This window comes from Zootermopsis nevadensis, unplaced genomic scaffold (assembly GCF_977971745.1).
Source record: "Zootermopsis nevadensis isolate Lab colony 2312 unplaced genomic scaffold, Znev_1.0 Znev_ptg000058l, whole genome shotgun sequence".
Lineage (NCBI taxonomy): Eukaryota > Metazoa > Arthropoda > Insecta > Blattodea > Termopsidae > Zootermopsis > Zootermopsis nevadensis.
Window position 1 is genome coordinate 691,422 of NW_028259189.1, and position 24,130 is coordinate 715,551.

General features: G+C 35.0%; 2 protein-coding genes across 11 annotated transcripts; one reads left to right on the forward strand and one right to left on the reverse strand.

Annotated features, from left to right (window-relative positions):
- Positions 1 to 7,136: 7,136 nt before the first annotated feature.
- Positions 7,137 to 11,149, reverse strand: LOC147871354 (ankyrin repeat and LEM domain-containing protein 2-like). Of its 2 annotated transcripts, none has more exons than XM_087339900.1 (3): positions 10,890 to 11,149; positions 10,335 to 10,672; positions 7,137 to 8,626 (listed from the first exon to the last, which is right to left on the reverse strand). In XM_087339900.1, the coding sequence occupies exons 1-3, from the start codon at positions 10,936 to 10,938 to the stop codon at positions 8,549 to 8,551; spliced, it is 465 nt and encodes a 154-aa protein (XP_087196026.1). In that variant the 5' UTR covers positions 10,939 to 11,149; the 3' UTR covers positions 7,137 to 8,548. The 2 variants fall into 2 exon arrangements, with proteins under 2 accessions (XP_087196026.1, XP_087196027.1); XM_087339901.1 differs by having other exon boundaries at positions 7,138 to 8,569.
- A 39-nt stretch (positions 11,150 to 11,188) lies between these two features.
- LOC147871355 (uncharacterized) lies at positions 11,189 to 22,762 on the forward strand. 9 transcript variants are annotated; one of them, XM_087339885.1, is made up of 5 exons: positions 11,291 to 11,731; positions 11,931 to 12,057; positions 13,438 to 13,533; positions 19,990 to 20,146; positions 21,762 to 22,762. In XM_087339885.1, the coding sequence occupies exons 4-5, from the start codon at positions 20,071 to 20,073 to the stop codon at positions 22,049 to 22,051; spliced, it is 366 nt and encodes a 121-aa protein (XP_087196011.1). In that variant the 5' UTR covers positions 11,291 to 11,731; positions 11,931 to 12,057; positions 13,438 to 13,533; positions 19,990 to 20,070; the 3' UTR covers positions 22,052 to 22,762. The 9 variants fall into 9 exon arrangements, 8 of the variants coding, with proteins under 8 accessions (XP_087196016.1, XP_087196014.1, XP_087196013.1 ...); XM_087339888.1 differs by lacking the exons at positions 11,291 to 11,731; positions 11,931 to 12,057 and adding an exon at positions 11,191 to 11,217; XM_087339887.1 differs by lacking the exon at positions 11,931 to 12,057 and having other exon boundaries at positions 11,271 to 11,351.
- The last annotated feature ends 1,368 nt before the right edge of the window (positions 22,763 to 24,130 follow it).

The following is a 24,130-nucleotide window of genomic DNA, read 5'->3' on the forward strand; positions in this document are numbered from 1 at the left end:
AAACAGCTGTTGTTCCTGTGTTTAAAAAAGGCAACAGTTCCATTGTTAGTAATTATAGACCCATCTCTATTCTTAATAACTTTTCAAAAATATTTGAATCCCGCACAGCATGGTTTTCGTAAATTTAATTCCACAGCAACAAATTTGGTTACTTACCTTAATTCCGTTTTACCTTCAGTTAGTACTCAAGGACAAACAGATTCGGTATACTTTGATCTTACTAAAGCATTTGACTTAGTCCCTCATAATATTCTTCTTGGGAAACTTAGAAACTTTGGACTATCACCCAGTTATGTTGATTGGTTCCATTGTTATCTTTCTGACAGGCAATCTTTTGTTCGTGTATCTGGAACTCTTTCGTATCCTTATCGTGTTAAGTGTGGAGTGCCTCAGGGTTCCACCCTAGGCCCCTTACTTTTTAATATATTCATTAATGACATCTGCGACTCCATACATAATTCACAGTGCCTTTTATTTGCTGATGACTTAAAGATGTATCGGAGTATCAGCGATGTTGATGACTGCAAACTGTTGCAGGACGACATCCATTCAGTGCAAAATTGGTGTCTTGTGAATGGGATGCAACTTAATTTAAGTAAAACGACTGTTATATCATTCACCCGGAAGACAAACAGTATTTATTTTAATTACAAATCGTGTAACAACCTGGTGGCACGCTCCCATTGTGTTAAAGATCTCGGTGTTCTACTGGACTGTAAGCTCTATTTTCACCAGCATATCAACTATATATTATCACAGAGCTTGAAAATGCTAGGTTTGATTCGGTACATTACTTCTTCCTTCTCCACTGTTGATAGCCTTTTGGTCTTGTACAGTACCTTAGTCCGTTCCAAAATTGAGTATGCTTCCGTTGTTTGGAACTCTATTACTAATACTGATTCCTTTAAATTGGAAAGGATTCAAAGGAAATTTGTAGCTCTATGTTACGCTAGATTCTTTAATGGCGTTTGTGCCTATAATTATGATGAAATATTAGTTAGATTAAATTTCTTATCGTTACATTTAAGGAGGAGGCTTTTGGATGCTCTATTCCTCGTGAATATTTTTAAAGGCAAAATTAGTTGCTCATCTGTTGTTGATACAGTTAGTCTCTGCATACCTACTAGGTCTATCAGAGACTTTTCTACCTTTACTGTACAACGTAATTTCAAGGCCAGTCCCTCTGCCAGATGTGTTTCTGCTGCCAATGCAGTCTGTAGGATCATCAACATCGTGTTTTGCTTGCTGAGGTCAGTCAGCTTTTTAAACAATAATCATGGTTTTTTATTGTTTACTTAGTATGACATTTTATTGTGTATGTTGTTTGTCCAATATTAAACTGTTTTTAGTATAATTATTACTTTACTTATCTATAACATTTAGTTTTTTACTTATGAGTTATTTTGCAATAAATCAATATTGTACATTTATGTTTTCAGTTCATTGTTTGTTTGCTTTTGTATTGTAATGTCTGTATTGTTGTTAGTGCTTGGCTGTTGTCAAGCACTTTAATAAATGAATTGAAATATACAATATGTGAATTTTAACTGTTTAAATAAAACAAAGTAACTACTTAACTAAAGGAATGTATCTATTTAAGTAAACCTATTTAACCTTTTAATTACAAACTACATAACTAAAGGGGCAGATTCATTATTTCTTCAATGAAGGACGCAAATTCAATGTCGGCCATTTCTGGATTCTGCAAAGGAAATAAACATTTGGATCAGAATAGGAACTGGAATTATGAGTAACAAGTATGGAAACACGTACAGCGAATATCTCGTGGTAGGCGATCTCTAAGGATGCAGGTTTTGAAGGAATTTGTAACGAAGCTCATGGTGAAAGACACTGAACTTATTCTAGTTACGTGGACTTCTATGTAAATTACAGGCTTCAACCTGATTCAGCATTTTTTGGGGTGACTTCTGTTTGACCCACTGTTTCATCTACCTGTCATAACCTGACCTGGTGTTGTAACTTTTATGCCGTGTGATTTTCATCTGCACGGAATTTACAAGTCGGAGGGAGGGCTGGAAATAGGTCAAATGCAAGAATATAAAAATTACAAAGAGAACTTCAGGCTCATAGTATGCCTTCGTGGCCTATATATCATGTCTTCAGTTTATAATAAGGTAAATATAGATTTATGTAATCAATCAATTAATCATTATCCGTTAATTTCAACCGCCTGTGTAACCACTTACAGTTATGCCGACAAGCACAGTTGCAATACTTACGGTTTCAACAGTCTCAGATCATATTTTTGTTCTCGTCTGAGTATCGGTTACTGAATTTAGTGACTCAAAACACAAGGATTGTGCCGTCATGCACCATTCGCTGGAATGACAGAGAAGAATGGACTGTTTATTTCTCAGTGCTCTGAGTTTTTACCCAGCAATGATATTTTGTGTGATGTCTGCTTAATTTGTTGGTTTGTCCCGTTCAGTGGTATGGCTTATTTTCAACAACATCAGTAGCTCGGACTACTGTTAGTGTCAAGGTTTTCATGAAGAATAGAATGTAAAAAATACACGGGCAGTTTTTGTGTATGCTGTTCAGGAAAGGCAGCCTTAAACTTATGTATGTAAAATTTCTCACTTATGTAGTAGCAGTAATTTTGTAGAAAAGTTTTCTGTACTTCTCTTCTGCAGAATTTTCTGTGTCAGGATTTGCCTTCTTCATTTCCCTGGTTTTTGTTAGAAAATTGAGAAGTGTGTCATGTTCATTTTGCACGTGACTTTGAATTTCTCTTATTTTGTGAATAAAATCAATACCCAGACCTGTCTGTAATGTATGAACCAAAATGTAAGAATTTGCGAACACAGAAAGAAAGGGTTTGAGCAGAAAGACCTGTTACTATCACGAATGTACCTCATGACAAAATGAAAATCAGAAGTTTCATCCAATATTAGGTGGTTCTTGAATTTGTCTTCAAATGTCAACTAGCAACACTGCATGGAGGGCTTTTAACAAATTATTTTCAATGGCCAGAGATGTGCCTTAGCAAAAGGTCATTCAGCAGAGGTTCATAATGTTCAAATATTCTTTACAAATACTTCTGTCAAGGGGCAACTCAGATAATTCATGACCTCTAAATGGTAGTTCTTGAACTGGCAGCAGACAAGTCATGTCACCCATTTCAATATTTCTTAATTTTTATAAACTCCTTTATTATATTCTGAACTACTAAATGTAAGTTGGATCTCCAGAAGCTCATAATTTCTTTGGAGACATAAATAAAGAATGACCTGCGTGTACTGTACATGTTTTGCGTAAGATTCGTGTTTTTCTTTTCTTTTCGTGAAGCATGTAAGTCATAAGTTTGTTAAAGGCCCCCGAAATCCAAAACATTTCAACATTTTTGGAAGATCAATTATGGCCAGCAAATCAGTTTCTCTCAGATTGTTGCAAGCTGTTAACCATGGGTAAAAATGATATTGCAAAACAAAAGTTCCCAGTGTACATATTTTGTTCCTTATATTCATTCGCTCTCAGGGTTTTATATAGGTTGGTAATGTCTCCCATGTTTTAATGTTTTTAGTTTCTCCATGAATTTTCTTCTTGACAATAGTTTTTCTAAAAAACATTGACTAACATTTTTATCTAGTTTCCACAAACTTCAAATGGTCTTCCACCGTCACTGCAGTTGTGTTTATGAAAATTGCAGTTTGTGGGTGATTTTGGTACAATTCACTTCTTCTTCAGTTCATGTTGAGGTCAACCATCTTTTTATTTAAAAGAATGGTAAAGACCTTTCTTTTTCTTATACGTTTCTTATATTCACAATTTTTTAATATTTTTATTTGCATTTTTCTCGTGCGATTGTTTTGTAGCCACATCAGCATCAATAAGATACTCAATTTTTATAGCTTAAAGTCGCCTAAATAATATTTGAACATTCAGTGGTAAATCAAAGAAGACAACTCAGCCATTACAAGGGTTAATGTTTTTGAAGTAAATAATCGCTGTTTACACTGTAGAACTCTGAATTGTTTCTTTTTAAAGCAGATTGTGTTTGTGGGTGTCACTAGGTCTGTTCTGTTTATGTGTTAGAGAGTTGCGTAATGATACTTCAATTAACAAAGTTAACGTGCTTTGTGTGTGTTACCTACTCAGCTATGAGTATATGTTCTTCGATACTGGGAGTGCCGTGAATAAAACACGTTAAAGAGACCTCTATCTAACATTGGACGAGCCTTTTAAATGAGGTGACTATTATGCAGTGACAGTGCGAGTTAATTTGATTTTGCGTATTCAAATAACTTGTGTCTTTGATGTCAGCATGGAATAATTAGTCTGTAGTACCATGATGATACTGTATGTGTAAGTGAAATATTTATTAGTGTTGTGAGTTTAGATCTTGTGATTCAAAGTGGCAAGCCAGATAATCATTATTTTATTACGGTCATTAATTAGGACTAATTGTTTATATTTATAAACATGCAAGCCGACTCCAGTGAGAAGTTAGCAGAACAGAGCTAGGTTTTCGTACCTGTATGATAAAATAAAAAGTAAAAATTGCTTGCATCGTCACAACCTCAAATCCTACATAGAACGAAAGTTGACTGGTAATAAGACAAATGCGGAGGGGTGCGTTGTTAAACTGTGGGCCAAATTAAGCATGTCTTACATAAGCGAAAAGTGATTAAAATTTTGAGCCTTTTGGGTTGTTTTGGATCTCCAACAAGAGCATGTATTCAGAGTTTCAGTCATGTAGTGCAAGTAGCAGCAATCATCTATTATCTTGAGAATGTTGAAATAAAAAATGTTCCCCCACACCAGAATATTATTGCTAAATATTTCAGTACACACACTCGTGTATTTGCGATACCAAGTTAAAGTATTCTGTCTTTTTTTATTTACATTTATTCAGCATGCCCCATTACAAGATTGCAATATTACATGCATTAATATATAGCACGTTAACAGATTACACAACTCTAATATCATGATCCATTGCCACCGTTTGCACCTATGTTCCTATGCAAAACTGTATTATAATCAATGGATTTAATGAATTTATTAAAATGACCTAAACATATCTGAACAATTACTTCATGCAACACTGGCCACGTGCCACCATTCTTGACTATTGCATCTATTAAGTTCCGCCTTGGTTGTTGTAGTTTTTCGCAGTCATAGATGAGGTGATCCTCTGTTTGTGCTGCTTTCAGGCATGAGCATGTTGGATCGTCAATGATTCCAAACCTGTGTAGATATGATTTGTTTTTGCCATGTCCAGTCGTCATTGCTGCCAGTTCAGGAATTATTTCAATATTTAGCTTCATTGTTTGTCACACTGACGGGAATAATTTCTTGCACGCTGCTCCTTTATTGGTGGCGCTCCACTCATTTTGCCATTTTATAACCCCTTCTTCCTTTGTTTCTTTAATAATTGTACTTTTAGGCTTCTTTGCATATACTACATTTCCACCATCTTCTGCTGCTGCCTTCGCTAATCTGTCTGCTTTTTCATTACCGAAAATTCTGATGTGTGCTTTGATCCACCCAAAATGAATAGTCCAATTTTGATCTTTGAGATTCCTTAATCTATTTCTTATCTCAGATATTACAAAGCCATGTTTGAAGTTGTTTTTTAGTAGATCGAGAGAAACTGGACTATCTGTGTACACCGCTACTATTCTTTCCTCAATGCTGATTTCCCTTAAAGTTGTTACTGCATCCAAGGCCTCTAGAATTCCGATCTGCTCAGCTTGATTGTTTGAGCAATGATTGGGTAACTTGGTTTTTAAGCTATAAATTAGTTCTCCATTTTTGAAGATAACAGCGGCAGCACTCACCTTTCCCTGGTGTTTACTTCCATCTATATAGATTTCCACAGTGTATTTATTGAAGTCTTTCACTTCATCAAGAGTTATTCTTTCCGCTGGATGAGACCATTCCTTCTTGTTTAATGGTGCTTCGTACTCGGTAGAGTCATCTTTCAGTCGGTGTATAGTTTTATATATCTGCACTGCTTCTTTGATAGTAATGCAGATAGGATATTCTGTCTTCCTGGTCTTTGCGAAGTGTGCATTTGTCAGTAGTGAGCGACCAGCCCACTGCCTCTGCACAATTTCTACTCAATCCTTATCTTTGTCTGCTATAGCCATCTAATAGGAATCAGGAGAGACTTGTGTGAGAAATGGCCAGGGAGTTTTGCTTAGGAAACATCTCGTTCATTGTTTTTTGTGCCATAAATCTACGGCATGGGACCGCCGGCTTTAGTTCCCTCCCGAAGGAAGTTGTTCTATGGATTTTTATCACCCCTTAAAATTCCATCAACCTCAGCAGTGTTTGAACTCGCGTACCTTGGGTCCAGTGGCGACGACATTAACCACTAGTGCAATGAGGGCGACAAGTTCGTTGAAATATTACTTTGCTAAAATAATAACAGGAAAGTTTATGAACATGTTTTTTATTTAATATTCTTAAATATATTAATTAGAAACAATTCAGAAAACATTAAATAATTTAACTATTTAACAAAAAATAAACAATTGAACTATTTTACAAAGAACTAAACTATTTCACTATTTAAATACTGAAGTATTTAACAAAAAAACTAAATAATTTATTTATTTAACAAATGTGAACAATTCAGATATTTAACAAAAAAAAATGAACAGTCTAACTATTTAAATACTAAACTATTTAACAAAAAATAAACAATTGAACTATTTTACAAAGAACTAAACTATTTCACTATTTAAATACTGAAGTATTTAACAAAAAAACTAAATAATTTATTTATTTAACAAATGTGAATAATTCAGATATTTAACAAAAAACTGAACAGTGTAACTATTTAAATAGTAAACTATTTAACAAAAAATAAACAATTTCAAGATTTAAACAATTGAACTATTTTACAAAGAACTAAACTATTTCACTATTTAAATACCGAAGTATTTAACAAAAAACTAAATAATTTATTTATTTAACAAATGTGAACAATTAAGATATTTAACAAAGAACTAAACTATTTTACTATTTAAATACTGAAGTATTTAACAAAAAAACTAAATAATTTATTTATTTAACAAATGTGAACAATTCAGATATTTAACAAAGAACTAAACTATTTCACTATTTAAATACGGAAGTATTTAACAAAAAAACTAAATTATTTATTTGTTTAACAAATGTGAACAATTCAGATATTTAACAAAGAACTAAACTATTTTACTATTTAAATACTGAAGTATTTAACAAAAAAACTAAATAATTTATTTATTTAAAAAATCTCATCTAACGTCCATTCCTTGGAGCCCAGTTGCTTTGCTTCAGGTCGATGACGTAGTCGATCTTAAACTTTATTCTGCTAGAGAGCATCGCCTTCTTATTTGTTAGTTCCTTCATTGTATGAAGGAACTCAGACAGATCCTGCAAGAAAACAAAAATTTAAAGTCACATTTCATGGGCATAATTAACTTCTTACGCTTATAAGCCTACACATAAAACTAGAAAATTCTGCCACTACTCATGTAGTTCACATAGAACTTGCTGTGTGGGAAGGCGCGTGTAAATTTAAATTGAGAGCTGAAGGTTGCTGTCTCGAACAAAACGTAAGTATGTGTCTCATCTAAACAAATTCATAAACCGAGATTTTTGGTGGCTGAGCCTAGACATGACCCTTCGATCAGATTCCTGCTTTGTCCTGTCAGGACTGAGTGAATTCTGACATGATTCAGCAGAGGTGATGAGAGGAAACGTAAAAGTGTAACAAAATACTGAGCAAGATTCCCGTCGCACTAGACGGGGACAAGTTGAAGTCACGGCATGAGGCGTCTTTATATGAAACATGTTAGAGTGTAGAAGAGTATGAAGAATTTCAGAAGAACATGTCACGGTGATCATTTATCACACAGAAACACTATTCAGAACATTGTCAGCGAGCTCAGAAAGGTATTTCATATCAGAATAGATGCAACATCCTCACGCGTTCTTTACAATGTGCACTTTCAACCATCGAATCCACCTTCTGTGACAGTTCCCAATTTGGCCACCAGATTGCAGCACCTGACTTTCTACCTAGGAGGATATTCAAAATATGATTATGCGAGGTCGTGCAGAATACCACAAACTCCATATCAAATTTCATCCTAGTCTGTCCATTGGTTCTCGAATTGAATGGACTGGAAAGACAGATGGACGAGAAGGTGCGACCAGCCCATAATGCCTTCTCGCTATGATTTTGTGCAAAGAATGTATAACAATTAAGAAGACTTGCATGTTACAAAATGGAAGCCAGAAAGTCAGTGAGATCAAAGGGACACACTTACTGCTTTTTGCATTGTACTTTCCGTATAAACCTGTGGTCATCATAGAGCCCAAAGGAAGGCAATAAATTACACGGTAGGAGAACTGCAAATTAAAACTAAAAGTATTAAAAAATGAAAACAAACATACTTGGCTCTTGCTCTCGAAATCCTTGCCGACCGTCATCAGAAGAGTGCAGAGGCACTCCAAGGAATGTTCGTCTTCTTTGGTAAGGAGACGTTTAATGCAATGCTGCATGGTGCTTGTGGCGAGCATATCTGCTTTATGCAGCTCGCCAATAAACCTGTAACATAGTGAAGAAAGTGGCTGCTACATGCATTGCGTTATACCGTGAGCCTTCCTAAACCCGGAAAAGACAAAGAAACAGTAAATAAATTATTTAAATTTGATCATTTGTCACGTAAATGTGCAGTAACAGTGATTAAATATCACTTATGAATAATAACTGACAATTATGTACAATTCTCTGCTAGCGATATTCTACAGTTGCAGGTCATTATTGATAATGAATAGATTATTCACTTTTACCGTCAGGCAGAACAAAGCATAATGATTTATAAGTTTATAGAGTAAATTACAGCTAACGTAAAATAAATAAATAATATATAAATTAAAGACTGTGACACATCTTACTGTAGTTCCCAGTGGAATTAAGGTTGAAAGTACCCAGAAAAAATGGTAAATCCCCATAAGAGTTGAAATCAAAGAAGAACATGGATGTTCTTCTCTGTTTTACATTTGGATCTCAAGATAAATGTCAAAGAACAACATTGACTTTTATTTTAATAAAAATGCACAGCAAAGCACACTCCAGTTCACACACTGCTGCTTGCTGGGAAAATCTTGAATATTGCTTCCTCAATATTCTCTTTGATTTATTTTATGCACTTTGTCTTTCAAGCTACCCCATAAATAAAAATCACACAGTGTGAGGTCTGGGAAACAAGTTGGTCATAAACTTTCATTAATACATTTTTCAACAAACATGTCAGTTACTGCGGCCACAGAGTTATCGGTTGTGTTCACCTTTACTGAATCCTGCTGAAAGTCTAATTAACATAACTTCCTGAGTGAAGACTATCCATAAAAGAAAAACTGAGACAATTATTCACCATACACTGATTCCACACCTAACACCAACTTCTCGATTTTTAAGCAGAATATAATGAAGGACTCCAGGGTATTTTGAGCACCAGAATCAGTTATTTTGTGTGTTCATATGTCCAATTAAGAAAAACCAGGCTTTGTCAGTAAAAAACAATACTTGTGGGTCAGTGAATCTTCATTCATTGTCTGGATAAACCAGTTGCAAAAATGTATTATTATAGCTGGGTCTCGTGGTTGTTACAGAAAAAGGTGAAGTTTCATTAACTTTATAGCAGTTCTTGCCAAGAAGACTGAAACATCATATTGCTAGACTAGATATACCAGTGATTTCTTGACAAATGCTCTAATCTTGCAATAGTATAATCAAGTTTCTCTTCTCTTTATTTTCTTATGCAATTCTAACACATTCCTTTGAATGTATTAACGAAACCTTGGGGAAATATCAACACCAGATAATTTTTGTTTAAGTTCTCTGTGATATATACATAAGCTAAATTGTTTTTTTACATAATTATAAAAAATACAAAATAACAAGCCTGTATCTTGAACACACAAATAACAGAGGGAAAAAAAACAAAAACATTACTCATGCCAGTTTTCATAACCCTATCTTAACCCATGGACTTAAAATTTTTTAACAAGCATGGTTTCTGTATATAATCGCCCATACAAGAGCCTGGATTTCATTTAGTCATTCATAGATGGCTCCCAACTACACATATAAAAATAAAAGAAACACCTAACTTCAAAATCCCTGCTTCTGATGCTCACTCTTAATGTTGTGAAACCATTTTATTGCACAGAATGTTTTGGTAGGGCAGTCTGATTTATTTTTTGTGTATGAAAAGAGCATTAAAATCAGTGATGACCGAGTTAGGAATTCTATGTAGAATACTAACACATACATTTCAAAACTACTTATAAGAAAGCAACCTGCATACCTGAAGAATGGCTGGAGTATCTCCACTACTCACTAGGTAACGAGGATTATACCAGATGGTATTTGTGAATGTATGAGTGTCACCACATTCTATCACTTTCCTCAGCCAAACCAAATCCTGTGATTTAGGTGCTCTGAAAGGACTTGGTTTTTCACCTATTACAGGACTGCTGGTTTCTAAATTTTCTGACAACACACATATGGGAACTACAATTTCAGGAGCTTTAACTGCAAATTCCACAGCCTCCTGTCTTGTCTTAAAGGAATTAAACCTCGCTTCCTTGTATTTTTTCACAATTTTCAGTGCTTCTGATTTGTCATTATAGACATGCAGAGTGTCTGAAAAATGAAGCAAAAATGTTTATATATACAAATGCTGCAGAAATCTGTCAATGGAAATTCAACAGACAGTAATTACCTATTTTACATCCAAAAGAAAATAATTAAAATAATGACAGGTTTTAAAAGCAGAGGCTCTTGTAGAAAATTAGTTAGAAAATTTTCTACACTTTCATTTGCAAGTGAATAAATACTCTCCTTACTATTATTTACTTACCATCAGATTCCAAGACAGTGTCACTAGGTATATTTACACCGTAATACATTTCTTCACAATTAGCAGTATCACAAAATTTCTGTTTCGAAATTGCCGCGTCCTTCACATATAAAACGTTGCGTTTAAATATAAAAATCTACTGTACACATAACTTTCATAAAACCCTTCTTAAAACAAGAACTTCAAAGGAGTCAAGGTACGAAGACGTTAAATCAAAGCAGAAGCTTTATAAAACTCGAATTCAACTGTTTTTCCGTTATGATGCAATTACTAATACCAACAACAGAGACGTACCAACCTCGGGATGATAGACACCATTTCACGGACTGTAAGATGCTATTTTCTTTGGTAGTATATACATCATGCCTGATGAAATCTAAGGTTCTCACGGATTGAGTGCAATTGATTCAGTACTTGGGCATTCATATGCTAATGGAGGATTAAGTACAGGAGCTTATAAAAGTGTGAAGGAGTGAATTAATTGCATATATGAGGTTCTCACAGCAGTGAGCAGACATTACAATACAAAAGCAAACAAACAAAGAACTGAAAACATAACTGTACAATATTGATTTATTGCAAAATAAGTCATAACTAAATGTTATAGATAAATAAAATAATAATTATACTAGAAACAGTTTAATATTGAACAAAAAACATACACAATAAAATGTCATACTAAGTAAACAATAAAATACCATGATTATTGTTCAAAAAGCTGACTGACCTCAGCAAGCAAAATGCAATCTTTGTTAAAGATGTCAATGCTCCTACAGACTGCATTGGCAGCAGAAACACATCTGGCAGAGAGACTGGCCTTGAAATTATGTTGTACAGTAAAGGTAGAATAAGAAGATATCCTTCTTCTGGGTTATTGCGCTGTGTAGTCTGGTCGATGTTAACCAACGTTTCAGAGGTCATACTGCCTCTGTCATATGACCTCTGAAACGTTGGTTAACATCGACCAGACTACACAGCGCAATAACCCAGAAGATGGATATCTTCATACTCACCGCTGTGAGAACCTCAAGTCTTACAAAGGTAGAATAGTCTCTGATAGACCTAGTAGGTATGCAGAGACTAACTGTATCAACAACAGATGAGCAACTAATTTTGCCTTTAAAAATATTCACGAGGAATAGAGTATCCAAAAGCCTCCTCCTTAAATGTAAGGATAAGAAATTTAATCTAACTAATATATCGTCATAATTATAGGCACAAACGCCATTAAAGAATCTAGCGTAACATAGAGCTACAAATTTCCTTTGAATCCTTTCCAATTTAAAGGAATCAGTATTAGTAATAGAGTTCCAAACAACAGAAACATACTCAATTTTGGAACGGACTAAGGTACTGTACAAGACCAAAAGGCTATCAACAGTGGAGAAGGAAGAAGTAATGTACCGAATCAAACATAGCATTTTCAAGCTCTGTGATAATATATAGTTGATATGCTGGTGAAAATAGAGCTTACAGTCCAGTAGAACACCGAGATCTTTAACACAATGGGAGCGTGCCACCAGGTTGTTACACAATTTGTAATTAAAATAAATACTGTTTGTCTTCCGGGTGAATGATATAACAGTCGTTTTACTTAAATTAAGTTGCATCCCATTCACAAGACACCAATTTTGCACTGAATGGATGTCGTCCTGCAACAGTTTGCAGTCATCAACATCGCTGATACTCCGATACATCTTTAAGTCATCAGCAAATAAAAGGCACTGTGAATTATGTATGGAGTCGCAGATGTCATTAATGAATATATTAAAAAGTAAGGGGCCTAGGGTGGAACCCTGAGGCACTCCACACTTAACACGATAAGGATACGAAAGAGTTCCAGATACACGAACAAAAGATGGCTTAACCTTAAGTTATTTACTCTTTCAAATTCATTATCTGGGCCATTTTTAAATATAAAATTGCCAAACAAACGATGATTGAAAGATGAACTGTCAGACAGCACACAGCATGCTTATTTCAACAAATGTGGCCCTTACATGACATTTATGTTTACATTTTTAGAAATACTGAGAACGTTATCATTATTATTGATCATTATGCCACTGACAAGGAATCTAGCTGAAATAAGGTTGTAAATACTTCATTTCTGACATACACAATACATTATGCAACCCTACGGGCAAATGTTCAGATTTGAAACACTAAACATACACCTGTGACAAAGTTGGTGGAAGTTCAGCTGAACACAGCTTACAGATAGCAGATGTTAAAGAGATGGATCACTACACAGAAGTTGAGTGAACATAAATGTGGAATATGCTCAGATCAAAATATCACAATGTCCTGTTATGTGATTTACTGATAATACCAAGTAATTGGTCCTTGAAATATTTGCACCACCCATATAGGTCCTGCTTGGAAGCTGTAGCAGCAATGTATCCTAGCTGCATATATATAGCAGTTGGTGAGGCAGTCTGAGGGCCTTATTTAAATTTTGTGGTGCTTTGAAATCAAGTTCTCTATAAGTCTGTACTGGAATTCCAACCTAGTAATTTTGCCTTGCTTTTTCTTTTCTTTTTTACAGGAAGTAAGAAATGGTGCAATAGATGTCAATAAAATGATGAAAGTGTTTCTGACAGAACTTCTTCAGCCTGTTCATAGTGCTGCAGGAGCTTATCAGGTAAGCATTACTCATATTCATTCCTCCTATCACTGAATTATATTAAATAACTACTTTAGGCTTCTTGACATCTCAGTCTCAAACCCTAACATGGATCAATTTTTCTTCATGAGTGATACTCTTGACCTTCCCCTTCATGATCACCAATCTGTCCTTGCATACTGCCACATTATCTCCTTTCCTTAATTTTGCCTTCCTTGTTTTTTCTCATGGTGTCACTCTGTTTACTAGCAAACAAAAATTTCACAACCATATCACTTCACAGTCACTATCACTCAATTCACTCTCTGAATAAACACTAAATTAATCTCTGTTCACCACATATTTCATCATCTAATCACAACCTTTTTATTAGGTTTCACCATGACTTTGGCCAGGTAGGGCTTGAAGTCAGGACTACACAAAACACTTTATAATATTAAAAACTAAAACAAATGGCCAATGAACATGGCATGTGTGTTTACACAGCTGAAAATCATTATATTTGTTGAATCTACAAACATCATACTATGGTAATTGTAGTGGACACACCACACCCACTGGACAGGGTAAAAGCATTGTGGTGTGAATTAAAATATAAAATAAACTTAATAATTTACCGACTGGTTCTGTGGGGAGTTTTTACCATTCCAGAAGAATAACTGGTGATAGTGAACATTGCCATGATAATGGACTTAAACATATTTCACTATTACACTAACAATAATTTTGAAGAAATTTGTTGTCCTACTTCTTTTCCATGAGCACAATACAACATTTTGTAGGAGAATGGTTTTTATGAAAGCACACATTAGCAGTGCATACTATAATAACTAAACTTGCTACACCTATAATTTTTGCTGATGATACTAGCATCCTATTTTCTCATTCTAATACAAATGACTTTAATAAACACATTCATGCAACATTTGAAAATTTAAATAGATGGTTTAGAATGAACAGATTATCACTAAAGTTTAATAAGACACATTATATTAATTTTAAAATTAAGAGAAAAATGTCAGATACTGTCACAATAAGTTATAATAATAAATTCATTAATAATATCTTCTGTACTAAATTCTTGGTAATTATGATTGATGGTGCATTGACTTGGAAGAATCATATTGATCTACTTATTAAAAAATTGAGCAAGGCTTGCTATGTACTTAGAAATATGAAACCATATATGTCTATTTCAGTACTAAAGACAATTTATTATGCTTTTTTTCATTCCTTAATGAGCTATGGCATCATCTTCTGGGGAAATTCATCTCATAGTTACACTATTTTTCTCCTTCAGAAAAAGGCAATTAGAACAATGATGGGATGTGGCAATAGAGTATCGTGTAGAAATATATTCAAAGAATTAGATATCTTACCGTTGGCATCACAATATATATTTTCTTTATTATTGTTTGTATTACAAAACAAAACTCTTTTTCCATCAAACATTGACTCTCATACTATTGATACTAGACAGAGACAAAATTTGTATCTACCCCAAGCCAATTTAACTATCTATCAGAAAGGAGTTCACTATGTGGGTATAAAGATATTTAATAAATTACCCACAGAGGTTAAGAATACCTCAAATAATTTTAAAAAGTTCAAGGTTGCATTAAGGCATTTCTTAATTACTCACTCGTTTTACACTGTGGATGAGTACTTAATTCGATAACTATTATAATAAAAATACTAATTATATTGTCTTGAATTTAGTACGCTGCTTGTCTAGATGTAATTTTTTAATGTATGTATTTTATGTTTTTATACTTGAGTTTGTGACGTGTTCTATATCCACTATTGGATTCTTGGAACTTGTAAATAAATAAATAAAAAAAATAGAAAATTAGGACTCCCAGAATAAAAGTAATCATTTTTTTAAGATTGGCAAATTTATTGATGATGCAAGCAGAGTAGGAACAAAATTTTGAAGTACTAAACAACTGAAAGTACTATTTTTCTTATAATAGATTATGTACAATTAGAGCAAAGAGAAACACAACACAACACAACAAGCATACGATGGTAATACTGAAACATACCAGTACATGACATCATTCAAACAAAGCACTGCTTATTTACATGTATCCTTCAAATAATACAGCCAGTTCTTAAAATTAGATTTACAGACAGGAGCTTACATATCAACAACCTGAATAAGCTATTTCAGAAATAACAGCGTCCAACACAATACACAATTTACTTGTTTCAAATGAACACTGAATGTACAAAATTATTTATTTCCCTACACAATCAACAGTTATTTCACAGATCCACCTCGCAATTTATGCCACCAGTGTAATAGAGGTTCCCTCTTCTGCCAAATATATGCATTACCCCAATAACTCCAAGTACTGAAAGAGAAGAAAGACAGTCAATACTTCTGCAGGCAGCTTCTGCGACAGGCTCAGCCTTCAACGTGAGATAAGTTATAATATTATCACAGTTTCCTTGCCACAAAGTGTAGATAATGAAGCCCATAGCTACTATAACATTATTTCATTTTTATGTGAGGATCAAGCAAGTCTAGGAAAGAGCCACACATACAAAGTGGTACAGAATGGTCATAAAACTAGCTTAAAATCACAATTTTAATAATTCTGTAATATTTATTTTTATTTTAAGCATAAGTAACCTATTTCATCATCATCAAACAGTCAAGGAGTTTGGTCTTATTGACCTGTTCTGGTCTCATAGTCTAAAAGCCTCTTTTGTGGTCTTCCAGGGTTTCTTTGTCCACAGTGTGTGTAGTTTTTAATAATTTGGGAAGTCTGTCTCTCTGCATTCTGTTAACATGTTGAAGCCGGTTGTTTTTATATTTCAAAATCTTGTCTAAAATGGGTTTTGTTTTCAACTCTTTAAGTGTGTCTTCATTTCTTTTATAGGCCATCCAAGTGTACTTTGCAGTGCATCTCATAAATTTCATGTCAGCAGCTGTAATTCTGTTTTTGTCCTCTTTTTCATTGTCCTGTTTTCAATGCCATATAAAATTGTTGGTAGTGCCAAAGTATTATATATTTTTATTCTAGTTCGTTTTTGGACTTCTGATGGTTTAAAAATCATGCTGATAAGGCCAGTAACTTTCAGGAATTCTGAAAGTTTGATATCTATGTCTTTTTCTGCTTCATATGATAGGGAACAACCAAGGTAATTAAAAGTGTTTATTTGTACAATAATTTTGTTGTCTATTACTATTTTACTTCTTGCTGGTTCTCAGCCACAGAATGCCATTGCCTTTGTCTTTTCTGTTGAGATCGTCACCCTGTATTTATTTATTAACTTATTCATCTTATAAATTGATATTTGTAAATCTTTTCCTGAAGTTGAGATTAGTACTTGGTCAATAGCAAAAAGGATTGTTTTTAAGCTTGTATTCTTGAGATTGGAAATCCTTTTATTTTTTCTGTTTCCCAAACATGTTGTATTTCATTCAAGTATACACTGAACAAAGTTGGGGATAGTGGACGCCCACGATTGATTGGTGAAGATACAGATAACTTGGAATTAAATTTGATCTTTATTTTATTGTCTGTATAAATATCTAGTATTGAAGTAACTTACTTTTAAATTATAACTTTAAGTATAATTAATTCTAAAGAGTTCTGGTAGTGGTATGTTACTATTAGTACTGGGTTTCCAGACTTTTTCCATGGTCTAGAATTCCAAAGAGAATGTTTCAGATGGTGGATCTGCTTCCATCCTCAAGTGACAGATGCCACATTACACTTGCAACATTCCTTATGAATATGAAAGATGATATGTTGGTGAATCAGGTAGACAGCAGTATAATTCTCGAAACATGCTCACTATCTCAAATAATCAAAACTGGTCCAACATATTTATGAAGATCAGTGGACAGGTTAGGATAAAGCTAGGATTTTGCAGATCAAAACTAACAGCAGGAAAATGAAACACAAGACATTGGCTCACATGATGTGTATGACCAATTCGATCAGCCAACCTAGTTATGAGATCAATCAATCAGCAAAAAAGATTTGCAAGTTACAGGGCAGTCCAACAGGCCATGATAGGTTATTTAAGGTTCTGTATGTTCTGTGGGTGGGTACTAATGACAAGCAGGTATTATCTAATCATGCCAATTTGAGTGTTCAAATCATCAATGTTTCTGGCTTATGTTCTTTGTTTGGTTTTAATGATTTCTGATTCTGTCTTAATTTTTGTTCTTCATGAGTATTCCTATTTTTTTTTGTTAATTTTTCTTATTACTTCCTGCTGAAAAAATCTGATCATAGTGACATATAACGTTTCAGTTGACTTATTATGTCCCAACAGGAGAAACTACATGAATTCAAGCTGATGTGATGGAGAACTTGACCATTCTCCACCCATGCTCAAACCATGTTGTTAGAGTTTAGTCTTTTTTGTTCAATGCTTGTGTTCCTTGCAATCATGACAGAGTGTAATGTATAAGTACAAGTATAAGCATGTATATAATCAGAATTATTTTTGTTAAACACATACTCCTATAATGTTTATGCTTTGAATCTCCTTTGGAGGGTCACTGACCCAGTCACACCAATTCCATGCAACAATCTGATTAATTTGCAACTTGAAAACACAAGTTAATTCTCGCAGTCCTTCAATGAATGCTGTTTAATCAATAATCAACCATAAAGAAATGTTGTTCAAGAGCGTACGGTCTACAGCATTTTTAGTAATTTCTAATTTTCAGCTTGATAATGTAAAAGAAAAAGGTACAATAAGTATCGCCATGTTTTAGTCATTTATCAACGGTGATCGTGAAATATTTTAGTAGAGCGTTATCACAACAGAAAATTAAAATATCATTTACATCAAAGGAAGAAGCAGGTCAGTTCTGAATATGGGTTCCCTCCTCTGGCCCTTTACCTTTAGTAGGGGCTCGATTTCCACTAACAAAATTTCGCAGATAACATTCAAGAACAATGTCAATCATCGGTCATCAGAAAGAGAAAGGTATCATTCACAGAAAATTTTGATTTCCTTCGGCTCGTCAGAACAAAATTCCGAGCTATTTGCAAACATCTTGAAGAAAAAACATTCTCTGGTAAACTTTATGGAACATTATTAATCAAGACTTCGATCTGGGTTTAAAGAGATTATGATCCTACAACACTTGTTCATATTAGCAAATGTCAGAATGGAGTAACTCTTGTAACTGACGTCTAAAATATTGATTGTTTCTGCAGATTCGTTTGCGTAAATGTAAGTCGCGTGAGTGTTCCTAGACGGAGGCTGTATACACTGTTCGTTTTTGTGTGAATTATTTTTAAGTTCACAGTAATCTTGTTGTGGAAAAGCATGTTCTTTGTTGTTCTGATAATTTTAAAGCCTGTACATTAATTTTAGTTCATACAAATTCACTACCAGAAAATACACAAGGAAAGAAACAAAAGTATACTTGTTTCTTCATGCATTATCAATGACAGGTTTTTCATACTACTGTTTAAAAAATGTTAATTCTTGTCTTGTTGGCTTAAGGATGAAAAGTATTGGGTTCCTAAAGTGTAACTTTTTTTGATTGCCTAATATGCAAAATCAAGGTTCTTAATGAACTTTCAACCATAACACAAATATAACTGCAACAGTCACATCAACTTATGGAAACTGTCATACAGCCATTCTTTATGAATTCAAAAGCTGAACAATTTATACTAATTGGGAAGGAGGATTCAAACAAATCAGGGAGGAACAGGCATCTTGTTAGATCCAAGAACAGAACAGACTACAAAGCACATTTACTGAATACCATAATAAGTGCAGAACTGCATTAAAGCTACAATTCATTCATGAACATTTTGAAACTTAACCACCAAATCTGAAAAACCTTTTCCTGCTATACTAATTGCAGACAAATTAGAAATGAGTCAAACTCATTTTTTTACAGCAATGCATGAAATTTCTGTGGGACATGGTCCTCAGAGATGGGCTGGCACTGTCAGAGAACTGTGTAAGTTAACTGACTGGAGTCAAATGCTGAGTCAAATTACTGTTCATTTTTTGTTTTCAAACATTATTTAGAGGCAGGGTTCTTTTCCTGTCAGTATGGTATGCAACAGTATACCATACTCATACCTCCTTTCCCATAAAACAGAAGAATACATAATAATAGCATATATTGATGAAAAACTTGAAGCTCCCTTACCTGAGTACCAGTGCAGGAATGTAAAATAACAGCATGTGAGTGGTCTGGCACATACATATAGGTTAAAAGATATGGTCATGAATCATGTGATATGACATTATTATAAAGTTACCTAATAATGGGGTGACAATTTTAAATAGAGAATTAAATGATAAACAGACTGTCAAATTATATGCCCACAAGTGAGAGCATTTTATTTTATATTGAAACAAACAATTTTTTATTCAATGAAACTAGAGCGCTGAATGGTAGATACTTTGCCTCATGTGTGTGTGCTTGTATCAGTATACATGTGTTATAAAAAATGTCCTTATTCTAACACTCAGGTGTCCCTGTGATGTGTGTACCCATTTCTTGTGCTGGAAATTGCTCGGCTAGTCATCTTGACCACCAGCTTTGTTATTGCCATGTTACTGGTAAAGGAGAACATTGCATACCTTGGTTTACTTATTGGCGGCTGCTGTTTAGGAGGCTTTGTCTTATGTAAGTTCTAGAAATCCATCGTACAAGAATTTCATGCAATATAGTGTGGTTGTACAGTTTTTTATAATAGGTTAATGTGATGTGCTCCTTATGATGTTGATATTGCTCATAATTTTTAGTTCAGTGTTTTAATTACAAAAAGTTTAAATCAAAAATAAATAGGTATCAGAGTCCTTTAAATATTTTATCTACATTTCATTTCTATTTATAAAAAAATCTATCTTATATTCTTTGATATGCCTCTCACTTAAAGCTATGATGTAAAGACCCAGTATACCAAGAAAATGGTTAACAATCATCTTCAGACTTACTGCAGCGAAAACCTCAAATCCTACAATCTTTATTATTCTTGCATTAAAACTTGCACTCAGTCCAGATCTAAATAAGCCACTTTGGCATACTGAAAACAGTTGGAAGTGAAACCTATATGTGGAGGTATTGTCAAATTATCATCATTCATTGACATTTCCACGTGGTTCAATTATCGTATGATAAAGTATTCTCCATTCTTCCATGTTCTTTCATAAAAACGTTTTCATTTCTCTTACTGTATAATTTCATCAGTTTGTTTTCACACCAGTCATGTATTCACAGTCTTAATTTTTTGTGCTCTCAAAGAATGCTGCTGTCATCTGTGCATAATGTACATTTCCACCACATTATACTCCATTTCACTTCACTAATTCTTTTCACAATGTTACTAAGTTTTTACCTGCAGATCTTGCCTAATATCTTGTTTTCAGATATTCAGGTCAGTCTGCTATGTACAGAAAGACATTACTCCTTTCAAAGCCTTGAAATTAGGAATATTACATTTTTTGGGACTTACGGTTTCCTGGCAATAAAAATATGGAATTAAATAAAATGTTAATTATCTACTAATTTCCTTCTTGCCGGTTACAGTGGCCACACAGTCTGGGGCGTGGGCTTCGTGCTCTCAGACACTGGGACCATGGGTTCGAATCCCACTCAAGGCGTAGATGTTTGTCCATGTCTTTCTGTGATGTTCTGTTCTGTGTACAGGTGGACTGATCACTCATCCAAGGAGTTCTATCAAATGTCTAAATAAATCAAAAAACATCTGAAAGGAGGCCCCTATGCTCAACATAGGAATGAAAAGGGCATAAAGAAAGAATTTCCTTCGTCTTATCTTCCCCCAAACTTCGATGCAATCTTAAGGTGGAAATCTTCTGTTTTGTTTAATTCAATCCTGTTCTCCTTTCCTTCTCTAATTTAAGATATATTCACAAAATGAACACTAAAATTAAATTAATCTCTTGTCCTTCTACCCCCTTCTAATTTGAATTATTTTGGCAGAAAGTAACTATAAGAAGTAGCTAATTTAGACAGTAACATTTTCATGTTCAAGCAGATGCCTAGTTATTATGATGTAACAGTGTCCAGACTCACAGACAGTTTTTTCTAAGTGAGATTTGAAGTTTTCACATTGTGGCGAGGATGATGTTCTTTTTGGTTCTGGTGCCATGTGGACTGGCTGATAGATACCAGTGTTTCGGAGAAGCATACTGTCTCCATATTCAGAGCCGAAGTGACAATGCATTGTCCAATTGGGAAATAATGTGCCCACAGTACATGTTACTTCATTTGTTTGCAGTATTTCTCTTCTACCAGTGGTTCTGTGTCCTGAGCTTCATACAGACTGTGAAGGAACTTGAGCTGGTGCATAAGATGGGTCACTATGAAGAAGGCAAACTGAATTTTCATAAATACCAGCGCATGAATGTACTGGAGCTTGGGGCAGAACGTTATCCAATGAGTGAAGATTTTGTACCAGTTGCAGACTTCAGTCGCCACTATAATAAGAAATCAATTAATGAGAATATTCGTCCAAGATTTAGCATAGATAGTGATTATAATAATGTAATGGCCAGACCTGAATATTAGAGTAAGTCCTTGCACATTTCAGTATGGAGTCAGGAAATTCAAATGAAGACATCTGGTTCTCTACAAAATGTTTGCACTGCTTTACTGTGCAGGTAACTCTTATAATTTGTTAGCACTGTCACCTTCTATCTCAGTGCATGTTTTCCAATGTCATGACGTCACTGTGTGGTCATGCTACATGCTGCACCTTCTCACTGAGTGTGAAATTTTATAAAAGAGACAAGTCTGTGAGGAGACTTCTTTGTTTTCTTGCAACATCTGTTTGAAATTACAATTCGGTAGTAGAAAATAGGTATATGCAGCGAACTGAGGGATGACTAACACAATTCCTCAGAGAACTATATAGGACAGAATATGTTGGAAAAGGGGATTAGAGGCTATCAACATGAAGATGTTTAAAACTGAAAGTTCTTTATTATTAAATAAAACCACTATTATACAGAAACTTTTACACTTACTGTCCAACTGGGTAGCAGTCCTTACAGTTCCAGCCTCCAACACATAAACAAAAGCTAAACCATGTTTTGTATTTTAAACAGCAGTGGAATTTTTTGTATGATATTACATGTTTGGCAAACCATGTATAATCAAATTTTCCATGTTCAACCAATAATTGTACATATTTATTTTCACACATATAATGGAATGTGTTCTTTTCTGTATGCCCATTTGTTAGAAATTAAAATATAATTGCAACATGTGACATCTTTCTATTCTTAGTATTAATTTTTATAGCCATTAAAACTATTAAAATCTGTAATACGTCACTGTTTAATTTATTTCAAACAGGTGAAACCTCTTTATTGTTAACAGTATGTTGTACTTTAAGTGTTTTTATATAGAATTTATCAGAAACTACTTTTATTAACTTTTCCTATGTAAGTACATTTCTGATAATGTTCTAGCTGGACTCATATTCTTTTTCTGATGTCTGCCTTATACTGCAGTACTGATGTCATATTATGTACCACACTTGTTACAGTGTTGTGTACTTTAGAAAACATTAATAACAACACTTTCCAATAAATTCTATATAAAATAACACTTTGTATACTACAATATAATAATAACACAGTTCTCACTGCAGTGCTCGTCCCATTTCTCACTGCAGTCCTCGTCCCAGACCCCACTGCAGTGTTTGTACCAGTACTCACTGCAGTCCTCGTCCCAGTCCTCACTGCAGTCCTCGTCCCATTTCTCACTGCAGTCCTCGTCCCAGTTCTCACTGCAGTCCTCGCCCAGACCCCACTGCAGTGTTTGTACCAGTACTCACTGCAGTCCTCGTCCCATTTCTCACTGCAGTCCTCGTCCCATTTCTCACTGCAGTCCTCGTCCCATTTCTCACTGCAGTCCTCGTCCCATTTCTCACTGCAGTCCTCGTCCCATTTCTCACTGCAGTGCTCGTCCCAGTTCTCACTGCAGTCCTCGTTCCAGTTCTCACTGCAGTCCTCGTCCCATTTCTCACTGCAGTCCTCGTCCCAGTCATCGTCCCATTTCTCACTGCAGTCCTCGTCCCAGTCCTCACTGCAGTCCTCGTCCCATTTCTCACTGCAGTCCTCGTCCCATTTCTCACTGCAGTCCTCGTTCCAGTTCTCACTGCAGTCCTCGTCCCATTTCTCACTGCAGTCCTCGTCCCAGTCCTGTCCCATTTCTCACTGCAGTCCTCACCCAGACCCCACTGCAGTGTTTGTACCAGTACTCACTGCAGTCCTCATCCCAGTTCTCACTGCAGTGCTCGTCCCATTTCTCACTGCAGTCCTCATCCCAGTCCTCACTGCAGTCCTCGTCCCAGTCCTCACTGCAGTCCTCATCCCAGTCCTCACTGCAGTCCTCGTCCCATTTCTCACTGCAGTCCTCATCCCAGTCCTCACTGCAGTCCTCATCCCAGTCCTCACTGCAGTCCTCGTCCCATTTCTCACTGCAGTCCTCGTCCCATTTCTCACTGCAGTCCTCGTCCCATTTCTCACTGCAGTCCTCGTCCCATTTCTCACTGCAGTGCTCGTCCCAGTTCTCACTGCAGTCCTCGCCCAGACCCCACTGCAGTGTTTGTACCAGTACTCACTGCAGTCCTCATCCCAG

Excerpts from the sequence above, each read along its gene's own strand:
- LOC147871354 (XM_087339900.1), bottom strand. The coding sequence starts at position 10,938 with ATGTATTACGGTGTAAATATACCTAGTGACACTGTCTTGGAATCTGAT. Across the intron at positions 10,673-10,889 it reads CACTGTCTTGGAATCTGATG|ACACTCTGCATGTCTATAAT; the intron begins GTAAGTAAATAA and ends TTCATTTTTCAG. Across the intron at positions 8,627-10,334 it reads ATACTCCAGCCATTCTTCAG|GAAGGCTCACGGTATAACGC; the intron begins GTATGCAGGTTG and ends TTCCGGGTTTAG.
- LOC147871355 (XM_087339888.1), top strand. The coding sequence starts at position 20,071 with ATGTTACTGGTAAAGGAGAACATTGCATACCTTGGTTTACTTATTGGC. Across the intron at positions 20,147-21,761 it reads TTTAGGAGGCTTTGTCTTAT|TATTTCTCTTCTACCAGTGG; the intron begins GTAAGTTCTAGA and ends ATTTGTTTGCAG.